At 48.4% G+C, this 13330-nt stretch overlaps 1 protein-coding gene across 2 annotated transcripts in view; it reads right to left on the bottom strand.

Moving 5' to 3' along the window:
* Positions 1–6736: 6736 nt before the first annotated feature.
* Positions 6737–13330, bottom strand: part of Medag (mesenteric estrogen dependent adipogenesis) — an 18276-nt gene continuing 11682 nt past the window's right edge. For both annotated transcript variants that reach the window (XM_028878073.2, XM_037198387.1), the window contains exons 3-5: positions 10685–10797; positions 10230–10515; positions 6737–8071 (exon numbers count right to left, since the gene is read on the bottom strand). In XM_028878073.2, coding sequence (XP_028733906.1) covers positions 7947–8071; positions 10230–10515; positions 10685–10797 — 524 coding nt within the window. In that variant the 3' untranslated portion in view covers positions 6737–7946. The remainder of the gene's footprint in view (positions 8072–10229; positions 10516–10684; positions 10798–13330) is intronic.

Genomic DNA, 13330 nt, shown 5'->3' with positions numbered 1-13330 from the left:
CGAAAATGTGGGGTGTGCACTGAATGCAGATCCAGAAGCGCTCTTGTCGCTTCCCCTCTGGGGGCCCTCGAGGTAAACAGATCCTTCTGTGAGCTCCAGTTCCCTTTCTGTAAACATGGGGCTTACAGAGACTATAACCCTGACAACAGTTTATCAGTGGTAGCCGGCACAGGCCAGGGTATTTCTCTTCTTCCTCATTTCTACTCTTTGTCTCCACTCTTGGTATAGTTTCTGGTCTCTTCAACACATATATTTTGGTCTGGGTCTACTTTATTGTGAGTGGCACGGCCCTGTTCCCGACTTTGAACTTCGTTTGCCTGAGGCCAGCCTATAAATGATTAAGCCGATGTCTATTTGGTTTCTTTTATTGTGTGTTTTCCTTTCTCATTTCTCCTCTCCACAAACATTGCTTGTGTATTGAATATAAGCTGTGTAATGACATTGAAAGCAGCACCCTAGCTATGACAGGGGCTTAGGGACAGCATTCTCAAAGAAAAGATGCCCACACCCCAAGGATGCGTGAAGTCATCCAGGTAAGTGGGGGGTGGGGGCAACACCTGGAAGAAAAACAGAGTCCGGAGATGCTGAAGGATTTCTTGGTGCTCTGCTGGGAAGAGCAGTGTGTGTGTGGGGGGGGGGTAGAGGCACAAAGGTGCAGCAGCAGGGCTGAGGGAGCCCTGGCAGCCCAGCCGAGCAGCTACAGGTCACCGGAGTGTGGCGGGGGCTCACTCAGGGGCTTGCACAGTGGAGTGACGTCACCAAGTCAAACTTTAAACCCTGACCTTTTCTTCTGAGAAGGACTCAGAACTGTCCCTCAGAAAGCAAAACATCTGGGTCACTAATATGCCTGGCTAGTTTTGCCTAGATCCTAAACAACTGAGACTTGGATTCAGTGGGTTAAAAGTTAATCGGTTATCAAAAACTGCGTGGTTGCTTGGGGTCTGATCAGCCACCTTGGACCATGTGGGTTCCCAAGGGCCATACTGCAGCTGGAGCTATACAGATCTGAGCGGCACATACTACTACCCAGTGCCATGGTGATGCCTGGGCCAGGGCTGGGGGCCAGGGCTGGGTCCGTGGTCCAGCTGCGGCTGGGGTCTGTGTTGATGTCTGTGGCCCATGCCACCTCAGGGGCGTATAGGAACCATGCGAGATGAAATCAGATGACCATGTTGAGCCAGCCCTATCCTTTCTCTGGCCCAGGGAAAGCTGGCCTTGCCTCTCCCTGGACACTGCTGAGCTGCCCCCAACCCTCAAGGGAGAGTTGGCACTTGGGAGAGATGGCCCCACCCCTCACCACAGGCAACAGTCAACTGCCCCTGAGGGCAGGGGCAGAGGGAAGCTGATTCTATCCCCTCACCTGAGGCGGGTGGCTCCAGTGGCCAGGACTGACCAGCTCAGCTACCACCCCGGCCCACAGCCAAGCCTTGGGTTGACCCACCCTAACATCTACCCCATCTAGGACCTGCTGGAGCTCGTGAAGGGCCTGGTCCTGTGGAACAATACCCACAGGACCTCCATGACTCTGGGCGGCCACAGGATATCCCAGAGGAGTTTCAGGGATGATGGTGTCCCAGAGACCAGAGGCCTTGAACCAACCAGTGGCTCATTGCAATGAGTGAATCAGCTAGTCAGCTGATGGGACAAAAGAGTAAACTACATGATGCACCAAGGATTCTAATGGCACCAGGACCAAGGAAGCGGTGTTGGAGAGGCAAGAAAGAGGAGAAACAAAGAGGTGGTTTTTTTTTTTTAAACTCTTTTTTTCTTTTCTTCTTTTTTTTGGTTTGTTTTGTTCTTGGTTTTATTTGTTTATTTGCTTGCTTTGTTTTGTTTTGTTTGAATTTTCTTTTGTTGGGGGGCATGCTGCAAGGGTGGAGGGAGAGGATGGGGGTACCAGGAGGTGAGCAGAGGTGGGGTGCATGGTGTGACCCTCTCAAAGAATCAATAAAGAAGGTGAATTTTTTTTTAAAAAAAAAAAAAGTCCTTCAGTTGTTTCCAGTGAACACCGTTGTCATAAGTCTCTCCCGGCACAGCACACTCACACACACACACACACACACACACACACACACACACTCACGTGAAGTGGTAACACAATGATGATAGAGTGGACAGCAATCACAGCTGTCCGGTTGTGAATCTCCAACGGGGAGGGAGGGAGAAGGTTCGAGGGGCATCAGGCTGCTCCCGGCTCCAGATTACTTTTGTACTGCATGAAGCATTCGGGCTGGGCTTTGCCCATTTTATAAGCAGCATTTAGCATCACCGAAGGTACAAATCCTGCAGCAGAATGAGTGTGCCCCTCACTCTGGCTGTGAACCCCAGGACCTAGGCAGCATCCCCTCGGAGGCACTGATGAACAGCTTACACCTAAATGTGCAGCTTACCAAGAAGAGCAGGGACATGGACCTATTGAAGCCATATCGGAAAAACCAGGCCGCAGAGCTCATCATGCAGACCAGGCCAACAAAGGATAAAATGCTCTCACCTGAGCCACATATAAAGGAGGATGCCTACCGCTGGATGACAAGGACACTAACCTGTCATCTCACCACCCAGTGCATATATCAAGGGCATCATGAACAGCAAACTCCTGTCCTCACCGGGCCACTGAAATCATGGTCATCAGTCCATCTCTCTGTCCATCCAGTGACCTTGAGGTTCAGCTGGACTCCGTAACCTTGTGGCTCTACTCTGCTCACCTCCACACACCCCTAGCTGGGTTCACTAGTCTCTAATCATCTGCAGTGGCTTACTCTATATTTGTATTGGCGCTGCCTCTACTTTCAGCAAGGTATTCTTAAAGTCTGCGGCCTCATTTGTACCATTCTATATGCCCACATATATGTACACACACACACACACACACACACACACACACACACACACAAATATTCTATAACCTACATATATTGTGTGAGTGTTATGTATAATCTGAGTTAACGTCAGAAATTAAGATCAGAATAAAAGGACCTGGGATTGCCATGAGCTGGCTATCAAATGAAATCAGGACTTCTTTCTCAAATATTATTATAGGACCAGCCTTAGTAACATTCTTCCCAGGGCCCAGAAGAGAAACCACGAATGACAAGAATTATTTTTGGGAAATGAATCTAAGTACACCAAGCTCTTTATCCATTTACTTTATTCCTCTAGGACAAAATTCTGTCTACACAGCTTCAGCCCCGTCCTCACACTCAGCTCCTCTCTGTGCCTAGTTTCCCTGTCCTCATAGTTTTAGGAAGCTCCTGTGCTTTTGACCTGATCTTCGTCCTCGGTTCCTTCGTCCTCCATCTTTCTTTCCTTGCTCCTTATTCCTGGCTCTGAGAAAACTCTACGAGAGATCTGCCTTACCACCTACTAAATCTCTGCCTTTCTCTCTTCTCTCCGGTATGTAGCTCTGTCCACCATCTACAGAAAAACTGCCTTGTTCTTCCTCTCCTCACCCTGTGACTCTCTGCCACCAGGAATTCTGCCTCACTCTTTACTCCACCTGGATATGCAAAAACCTCCTTTGTTCTCAGTCAATATCTCTGGAATACCACTAGGCCTGAAGGCAAGGGATGGTCTGAGCTTCATTTGTACAAGCAGCAAAGCTATGCATCTACAGCCTGCTTGTCTCCTAGGCTCTTCAGGGGAGTTAGTTACCTAGAGAGAGGATCAGCATCTGAGAAGCTGAACTGTTTGCCAGTATGGTCTAGTAGTATGTGGGCCCACAGAATTTCATAGCAGAAGAAATATTAAAAACTGAATAACACCAAATATTCCATGATAAATGGCTTCCTCTAGAAAAATACCTTGGAATTTCTAGGTGTAGCTTTAATATATAGCTGAATCTCTATAATATATTCTTGTGGCCCATAAGACTTCTTGATACATAACAGAAAAAAAAATAAAACCTGACGTAGTATGTAAATGTATTGTTAACCAATAGCATGATTGAAAGATTTGAAAGTGTTCTGCATTTTAACATAGCACGCCAGTGATAACGCTACTACTAAAAAGAAGAGAGAAGCGGTCAAGTTTATAGGTCAAGAGTAAGGAGCAGGCATGAGCTGAGAGCTTCAGGAGAGCAGAGGGGCCCAGGAAGAGGAGGGGGTATGCTGGAGAGAAGCCTCTTAGTCTGAGAGTCACAGTGTCCTGCTTTGTTTTCTGTTGCTGTGACAAATACCACAATCAAAAGCAATTTGGAGAGGACAGGGTTTAGTTTACCATACCCTTCCACATCAGTCATTAATAAGTAAAATGCCCCACAGGCCAATCTGGTGGAGAAACTTCCTCAGATGAGGATCCCTCTTCTGGAATGGCCATAGCTTGTGTCAAGTACACACACACACACGTACACTGACCCACACTAGAAGTTTGAGGATCAATGCTCTAGCCATACAGAACAGATTATGAGTTCACCTAATGAAAGGAAGGAGAGAAGGGAAGAGTTGAAGTGATAATTTAAGGAGGAAAGCAGTGAAGGGTGAAGAATGGCCCTCTGGTGGCCACTCCATCAGCCCAGAACAGGCCAGAGCCGGTCAAAACCAGTCCACAGTCTTTTCCCACCACTCTAAGTACAAAGATATTGTCTCAGCTGCTTTTCCTGCTGCTGTGACGGAACCCCTGAGAAATGCAATTGAAGGAAGTAAGGATTTATTTCGGCCGTCTGTTCATCACGGCAGGAAAGTCATGAGATTGCTAGGTATGTTTGGTGCTGGGTATGTTTGCATTTGAAGTCGGAAGCTGAGAGCGATGAACGTCTGTGCTCAGCTAACTTTCTCCTTCTGTGCAGTCCAGGCTCCCAAACCACGGGGTGGGGGGTGGGGGCTCCTATCCTAAATGATAAACTAGATAAATCTAGATAAACTTTCCCAAGCAAGCTGAGAAGTGTCTCCTAGGTGATTCTAGACCCTATGAGGCTGACAATTGAGAGTAACCATCACAGAGACCGAGTGAGCTTCTCGGCCTTGCTTCTTTGACACTATTACTAGGTAGTGTGTGTTGTTTGTATCAAGGAATGTGTAAAAAATACATTGTGTTCTTTCTAGCTAGTCTGTGAACTCCTAAGACATTATCTCAGTTTGTGGGTTCATTCTGTGTTAAGATTCTAGAAACTGATGAGCAAGAAACTCATTCTCTCTCTCTCTCTCTCTCTCTCTCTCTCTCTCTCTCTCCCCCCCCCCCTTGGTTATTTTCTTGTTTTGAAACAAGATCTCACACATCCCAGGCTAGCCTTGAGCTTGCTCCGAAGCTATGAGCTCTCGATCCACCTCCTGAGCACCAGGATTACCCACACCCAGCTCTGCAGGTTTGTTTGAAGGAATTGCACAGGGTTTTGGATGCACCACCTAGGGGGAACCAGTAGGTGGAGACTCAGCAAAGAGCCTGCACTGTGGTCCACAGGCCCTCCTCATCACTTGGGGAGTCCCTCCTGCTCGGGAGGAGTCTTTTGTATTTAAACACCAACTGACTAAGTGAGATCCACCCACATTAGCTTCATCTTTCACAGAGACATCCAGAGTGATGCTTGACCAAATCTAGGCTCCTTGGTTCAGCCAAGCTGACATGTGGAACTGACTGGCAGGTCCCCACCGTGCTTCGGGACCGGGGTCCGGTACGGAGAGCCATTCGCCCAGGGAAAAGGGGTGCGGCTGGAAAGGGGGCCGCCCTCTCGCCCGTGTGGAACCTAGCACTAATCCGTTCATAGACGACCTGCTTCTGGGTAGCAGAGCATCTCCTTCTGTGGGATCTGTTGAAAGTCAGGCCTACCTTTGGCCTGGCCGGTGCCCGAAGGACCAACTCGGTGATGTGGAATTGAGGGACCGTCAAAGGCCTTGAACCTTCCTGAGGCTGTGGCAGCTAAGGAGCCCTAGAATAATCACTGTCTTTGGGTAGAAATTTCCAGAAAATAGCCACGAAAGTAGAAGGAGCGGGAGCAGGGTAGAGGTGTGTGAGCGTGATCAAAACGTGTTGCAGACATGCATGAAATTATGATTAAAATGCATTGTTATGTGTAATCAACATATGCTGATAAAAATTCAAGAAGAGATGACCCTGAGGATCAAGTTTCAACATGAGCCTTGGTGGGAACAGGTTGCCCACATCAGGCCACATGTGTGCCCAGCTTGCGGCCTCCTTCAGCCAGGAGGAGCTATCACCAAGTTATAGATTTGCCAATCTTACTTCTTTGAAGTATTTGCCAATAAATTACACTATCATTGTCTGCTTTTGGACAGGCAGAGTAAAACTCTGGGGGGTGATAACTGAGTGAGTGACTTCGGCATCAACTAAGAAATCTTAATGATGAAATTATCACCCCCAGATCTCCAGTCCATTCCTGGGGGTGCCACTGGCTATTTTCTCAATTCAGTTTCAAAAGAAAATTGTCAGTCTTATGAATGGAGATTTCATTTCCTTGGGGAAGAGTTTAACTCTTGCTATGCACTACTGGTTTATTTCCACTGGTGGAGAGCTGGTTTGAATTCCTTACTATTTTTCTTTTTACCGAATTTAATAATGGGTTTATCCTCCTGTGGTGAAGGAGCACTTAGCTCCTCTTTTCTCCACACAAACTGAATTTTCTTTCTCCAAATACTCCTTGCTCTTAAGTGTCTTCTTGAGGAAGTGGTTCCGAAAACCACGCTTGTGCTGACATTTAACGCACTACAAAGAAAACCCGCTGGGTTCCACAGACCTCCAGGGGCCGTCCCGTACCTTTTTGGCCACAGATTTAATCAATTACAGGTTGAGTGCTAAGAAAAGTTTTAATCGTGCACATGCACTAGATAACATTTCAGAGACAAACGTCAGTCCATCAGTAGTATTATCAAAATATGTAGCAGGGGAATATGTTATTAAAGGATAGAAAAAAAGGATACACAATGCCCATGAATCTGCCTTCTTATGACTATTTGCAGGGATCCACAAATGTGAAACTTGTTTGTTTTTATGAGACAGAATCGTCTGCATTAATAGCCCAGGTTGGCCTGGAACTCACTATGTAGCCCGGGATGAGCTAGACGCCCTGATCCACTGCCTCCAGCTTCCAAGTGCTGGGATACAGGTGTGCACCATGCCTGGCCACTCGCATAAGCATTTACGTGTAGACTGGATACTTTTTTCCTTTCAATGGATCCCGTTGGAGCCGTGAGGTGGAACATATGCTGATGTCTGAAGTACTTGGGCAGTGGCCGGCTTCCCTCGGGCTTTTCTTCTCGTGTTAAAGACTGCTAAAAGCGAATTTCCAGTGCCCACTTGTATGGTATGCCTGCAGGGCAGAGGACAGGTCCTGTCGCTGGTTGATGGTTGCACCACACGGCGGCTTCGCATCCCAGGCCGGGTTCATCCTGGCATCCTGCAGACCCTTCAGCAGCCTGTAGTAGCTTGAATGTCCTCAAGGTTTCCCATGGGTGGGATGAAAACCATACTTGTCTCCCAGAGAAATACAGTACAGGTTTTGCCTAACACATTTGCAAGAGAAGCGCCTAACCCCAGGCTTGCTGGGTCAGTGCGCCTCAAGGTGTGTCCCAAGCAGAGGACCATTCCGTAACCCACGAAGCACCAGGGTTAACATCCCAGTCAGGTGCCTGCTTCCCACAGAAGTTGCCAGAAAAGTCCCCAGAGTGCCAGGGTGTTAAGCAAAGTTCAGGGTGGCAGGCCCCTGAGAATTTCTCAGGTTCTTCAGAGAAGTGTTCAATGTCAATGTCACCCTGTGCCATAGGGACAAAGCCCTTCCATCCCATCATCAAAACCCCGACAGAAGGCAGCTGCACTGGACCAGCCAGGGCACCATGCCCAGGGACATGGGAAAAAAGGGCCCCCTAGAGAACCTTGGAGGACCAGGGCTTGGCAAAGGGATGGGAGTGCCCGCCTCCCCTCCTCCCTGCTCTCACCCCTCAGCCTGCTGCCTGCCACAGGCTCCAGGCAGAGGACGAGAGCCAGAGCGTTCAGACCCATCAGATAAAGTGGCTGGATGTCTCTTCAGATTCCAGAACACTCGGGAATGATAATTGTGCCAACAGCGGCTCCGTGACCGATGATCTGGGTGACAGGTTGCAGTTAAAAACGTCGTCTATTGAACCTAGAAACACAGTAAATACGGCGTTCGTTATCACATCACTACAGAAAGAAAAAGTGCCTTTAAAGCTCATCCAAAATAGCCATTTCAGCAATTAATAGAGAATCCTGGCTTCCACAGGGACACTCAAAAAGCTAAATAGAAATGTGCTGATTTTTGCTTATCAGTGCTATTTCTGTTGGCTGGGTGTGATGGCATGTGCCTTTAATTCCGGCACTCAGGAGGCAGAGGCTGGTGGATCTCTGTGAGTTCATGGGCAGCCTGGTCTACAGAGTGAGTTTCAGGCTAGCCAGGGCTACATAGTGAGACTCCATCACAAAGGGGAAAAAAAATGTTAATTTGACACCATTGCTATGACTGCTACTTGTTTTCCTGTGGGCTGGAGATCCGAGGTGAACAGCAGGCATGGGGGGAACAGACGCTTAGACAGAGGCCAGAGGTCAGGGGTCAGGTTCCGGCTCTTGGTTGGTTTATTCATCTAGCAGGGCTTCCCTCATGCCGGGCAAGTGCTCTATTACTGTGTTACATTCCCAGCTAGAGGGCAGCCTCTGGTGTGGACAGAATAGATTGGCGGCCTTGCTGGGCCGCCAGTCAGTCCGAGAGCCCGGTGCCAGGCTCGGCAATGTGCCGGCACGGCAGGTGTGCCATAGCTGTGCCAACTCCCAGGGACCATCCTCTCCAGGGCTCGGGAGCTGAGGAGGCCCTAGACCGGGCTCAGGGGAAACTTTCTGGGAAGGGTGACACTCTCATACCACACGGGCCCTAGCGGAAACCCCAAGCAGGAAACAGGACAGAGGGAGAGTCAGGAATGCTGTCCAGGATGCTGGGGACGGTGGTGAGACAGAGGACCAGGCCAATGCGGCACAGCCAGAGCCAGGGGAGACCACCCCCAAAGCTTTGGGTTGTGATGTAAGGCAGAGAGATAAAGCTAAGACAGCCCAGGGTGGGGTGAGGACAAGGTGGGGAGTGAAACAGAAACTGAGGGGAGAAACAGAGATCGAGAGAAAGAAAAACAAGAGAAAGAGGAGAGGGGGGGGGGCAATGAGGGAGGCCGAGCGCAGGAGGGAGGGGGAGAGAGAAAAGAGAGAGAGAGAGAGACCGACAATTTCCAGGATAAAAAGCCCCTGAGTAAGGACTCTTGCTGCACACAAAGGAAGAAAGAACTGCCATTAAATACTATTAATCTAGCCGGCTGACATCTGCGCTGCGGAGCGCTGGGGGCCCTGGGCCGGAGGTTGCTGCACCCGGCCACCAGAGCCCTGATTCTGGAAGCGCTCTGGGGCCCAGACTCGCCATAGCTCAGAGAGCCGCTCACAGAGGAAGAAGCCATCTGCCTGAGCCACGTGCCTTTCAAAACCAAAGCCCACCATATGTCTTGTTAGGGTGTTAAACGAAACCTTCCCAGGAGTTATTCTTGTAGTGTCTGAGAACCGTTCTGAACACACACACCGTGAAGACAGAGACCACAGCCACGGAGACACGCAAGCTGGCTGACGGCTCTGTTATCCGGAGCACACACAGATGCAATGGGGAGGAGGCACTCTCCCGAGACAGTCTAAGCCTGCGTGCCGAAGTGAGCCTACATATTTAAATTAATATTTTTTATTTAAATTAGCATTCTGCCTTTGCTGCATCACATAACTGGTATGTCAGAAAACGCACAGTATCTCTCTTCCTTTTTCTTTTCTTCTCTTTTCTTTTTGTCTGAAACAGGATTCCCCCTCCCCTCCCCCCATGTTGCCTAGGCTAGCCCCAAACTCCTGGACTCAAGGCCTCCCCCTGCCTCCTCCTCACAATCGGCTGGAATACAGGTGCACACCACTGTGCCCCCTTTGCTCTTTTAGGCTAACAAACACCTCATTCCTCCCTCCCCAAGTTGCAGGTATCCGTTGTTTTTGTTTTTGTTTTTGGACTCACTATGTAGCCTCTGCTGATCTGGAACTTGCTGCATAGACCCGCTGGCATTGAACTCAGAGACCCACCTGCCTCACCTGCCTCACCTGCCTCTACCTCCCGAGTGCCGGGACTAGAGGCCTGTGCCAGGGTGTCGCTGTTCTTTTCGGTCTAGAGACATTTCAGTGAGTGGCCACTTGGCTCACACTTCTACTCTCCACCTTTTGAGCCAGCCACCGTTCCCACACCCTGAGAGTGTGCCACGTACCTCTAGATGTGACACTAAACTTCCGGTCAGAGAAACTACTCCTTCGGATGAGAGGTTCGCTCATTTTTTCCAGAAATAACTTGATCGTTTCTTTCTTTTCTGGGTTCATGCTTGTCAAGTTCAGAACCTTCCCGTGCACTTTTACGGTGGAATTGCTGAGCCCAAACCAGTAAAGGAAATCAAACAGGGCGTCTGCCTTGAACTCATAGGCGAAGCTCAAATTCTCTCCATTTAGCACTGTAGTTCCTGGAGGGAAAAAATTCTTCACCACTTCCTGGAAATCAAACTGAAAGAGAGAAAAAAATTCAATGACACGGAGCACGAAACCATCGTGGACATTATAGAATCAGCCGCAGCCCGAATGGCCGCAGCCTTGCCCACCGAGAGGGCGGTCCATCAGGAGGGAAGCCGTCCCTTTGCGAGGAGGTAGCCCTCCTGCTGAAAGCCCAGCTCACCTGAAGTCTGTAGCTTTCTCCAATCACCGAGGAAATGGCCATGTCCATCCCCTGCTCTATCTGTCTTCTTATCTTGGGGTGCCTTGTGTTCACAAGAAACGCATACGTCCTTTCTAGAAGTCAAGCAAGCAGCAGTCAAAGTGTCTGTGCGACATGGACGTGCTTCTTCTGACCCGCAAAGGCATGCCCGGAGCCGCTTTGGAAGATTTCATACAGCTACTTTCTTTCCCGCCTGCTTCCCCAGATGTCCTGCGAGATTTCTAACCATGTTCCCCAAAACCTTGTTTGAAAGGTGCTCTGGGCAACTGTGAAAGCAGGTCTGGGAATCACCTTGGAAGTCAAAAGCTCCTTGCATGAGAACTTCCCCCTCCACAGCATGTCTCCAGTGTGGAAAAGGTTCTTATTGCAATTTTTTTTTACATTCGTTTATTGATTGTGTTTGTGTGTGCACTCAAAGGTATGCACACAGAAGTCAGAGGAGAGCATGCTCCAGCAGGTTCCCGCCTCTACAGTGTGGTTTCCAGGATGGTTTTTAGACTCCGTAAGCCTGTAAATCAGTAGTTCTCAACCTGTGGGTCAAGACCCCCTCAGGGGTCATGTATCAGATATTCTGCATATCGAATAGTTACATCATGATTCATAACAGTAGCAAAATTATAGTTATGATGTAACAACTGTAGTTCCATGGTTGGGGGTCATACGGAACTGCATTTGTTGAAGATGTATTTATTCTACTTTTGTGAGTGATGTTTGGCCTGCATGTCTATGTGTGGACCACTTGCATGCCTAGTGTCCTCAGAGGCCAATAGAGGCTGTCATGTGCCTAGAACTGGAGTTAAAGCTGGCTGGAACTCCACCTGGGTGTTGGGAATTGAACCCAGGTCCTCTGGAAGAGCAGCCAGTGCTCCTAACTGCTGAGCCATCTCTCCAGCCCTGAATGCATTTTATACCACTTTTACTCATTTTAGTTTCCCTACCCAGGTTTTCCCTTCTTCTGAATTTTTAAAAGGAATTTTAGATAGAAACCACCTCATAGGCTACTTGAGATGAGCAAGAGATAAAATAAGGCGAGCAGGCTAGTTGCAACCTGGAACTGAATTTCATGCAAATCAACCAAGACCTTTGAAAGGCTCATTAAACACCCAGGTGGAGCCTATTCCACAGCGGGGCAGGTTGCACACTACACATTTACAGATCTGTCAATCTGCATGTTTACTATGACAGGCTTCTAGAAGACAGCAGTGCTTGTCTCGAGGACATGGTAACTCCTAATTTGCATAAAATGTAATCTAGAATAGCAGTAGGGCTGACATGTTCCCTTAGTTATAGTCATCATTGTGTAAAATAAGCCATCTTTTCTTTTTTATTTTATATAACTGTTTTTGCATGCTAGCTTTTCTCACAGTTGGCTAGCTGTTGGGGTCCCGTACCTCCTCCTGTAGATGTTATCATGCAGTTATGCCCTATCTATGAATCTCTTATAGATTCCTTCTTGTGCCACTCTTGGAACGTTGATTAAAATGCTAAACTAAGAGTTCTAATTCTTCCTATAGATCCCCCTGGGGGAACAAGTCGGGGGTACACTTGTATATCTGTCCGTTACAAGCCTGGAGACTTGGCCATCTTGCTGCACATCGCCAAGCCAGAGCACACGTGGTACTAGGATGTGGCCAGTCGCTGCTGGCTGTGCTCTGGCCTCTCCTGCAAACAGAACATTCTGACTTTGAGCTGAAAATGAAGAACGGAGAGTGCTCCAATAGCTAACTGAGAGAGGAGGCTGGAGGGGCCTGTCTGAAATGAGCCCATCACCAGTTATTACCCTGAGCTCACTTTAGGAATGCTATATAGGCCAGGTGGTGCACGCCTTTCATCTCAGCACTTGGGAAGCGGAGGTAGGTGGATCTCTGAGTTCAAGGTCAGCCTGGTCTACAGAGTGAGTTCCAGGACAGCCAGAGCTACACAGAGAAGCTCTGTCTCAAAAACCAAAAACAAACAAGTAAATAAAGAATACTACTTAGACTCAAGTTCTAGAATTTTCCTCTTATCACAGAGTGTTATGCTGGTGAGTCTCCAGCATTATCACTGAGCAGAAGGAGAGAATAATAATGGAGAAATGTTCATATTGGAATTTGAGTTACATGGTTGTTACCAGTTAACCTGAAAACCACAAAGAGAAGTGTTTAAACATGCAACTCTAACACCTAGAAACACAAAACTTAAAGTGTCTACAACTACCTTAAAAAAAAAAGAGGATTACTCTGCATCCTACCACAGTGGAACTTTATACCTCTAGCCTAGAAAATTTATTAACTATGGGGACAGAGAGATGAGTCGGGAGCTAAAAGCATGAACTGCTCTTGCACAGAACCTGGATTCGGTTTCCAGGACACACACATCAGGTGCGTTATGACCGCCTGTAACTCCAGTTCCGGGGAATCCAATGCCCGTGTGCTGTGGGATGTTCTGTATGGCAAATGTGTTGCTCTGATTGGTTAGAAAATAAAACCTGATTGGCCCGTGGCTAGGCAGGAAGTATAGGCGTGACTAACAGAGAGGAGAAAAGAAAGAACAGGAAGGCAGAAGGAGTCACTGCCAGCCGCTGCCAGGACAAGCAGCATGTGAAGATGCCGTAAGCCACAAACCACG

Source organism: Peromyscus leucopus, chromosome 23, assembly GCF_004664715.2.
Source record: "Peromyscus leucopus breed LL Stock chromosome 23, UCI_PerLeu_2.1, whole genome shotgun sequence".
NCBI lineage: Eukaryota > Metazoa > Chordata > Mammalia > Rodentia > Cricetidae > Peromyscus > Peromyscus leucopus.
The sequence above is the reverse complement of the archived record's forward strand: the minus strand, read 5'-3'. Positions and strand labels throughout refer to the sequence as shown.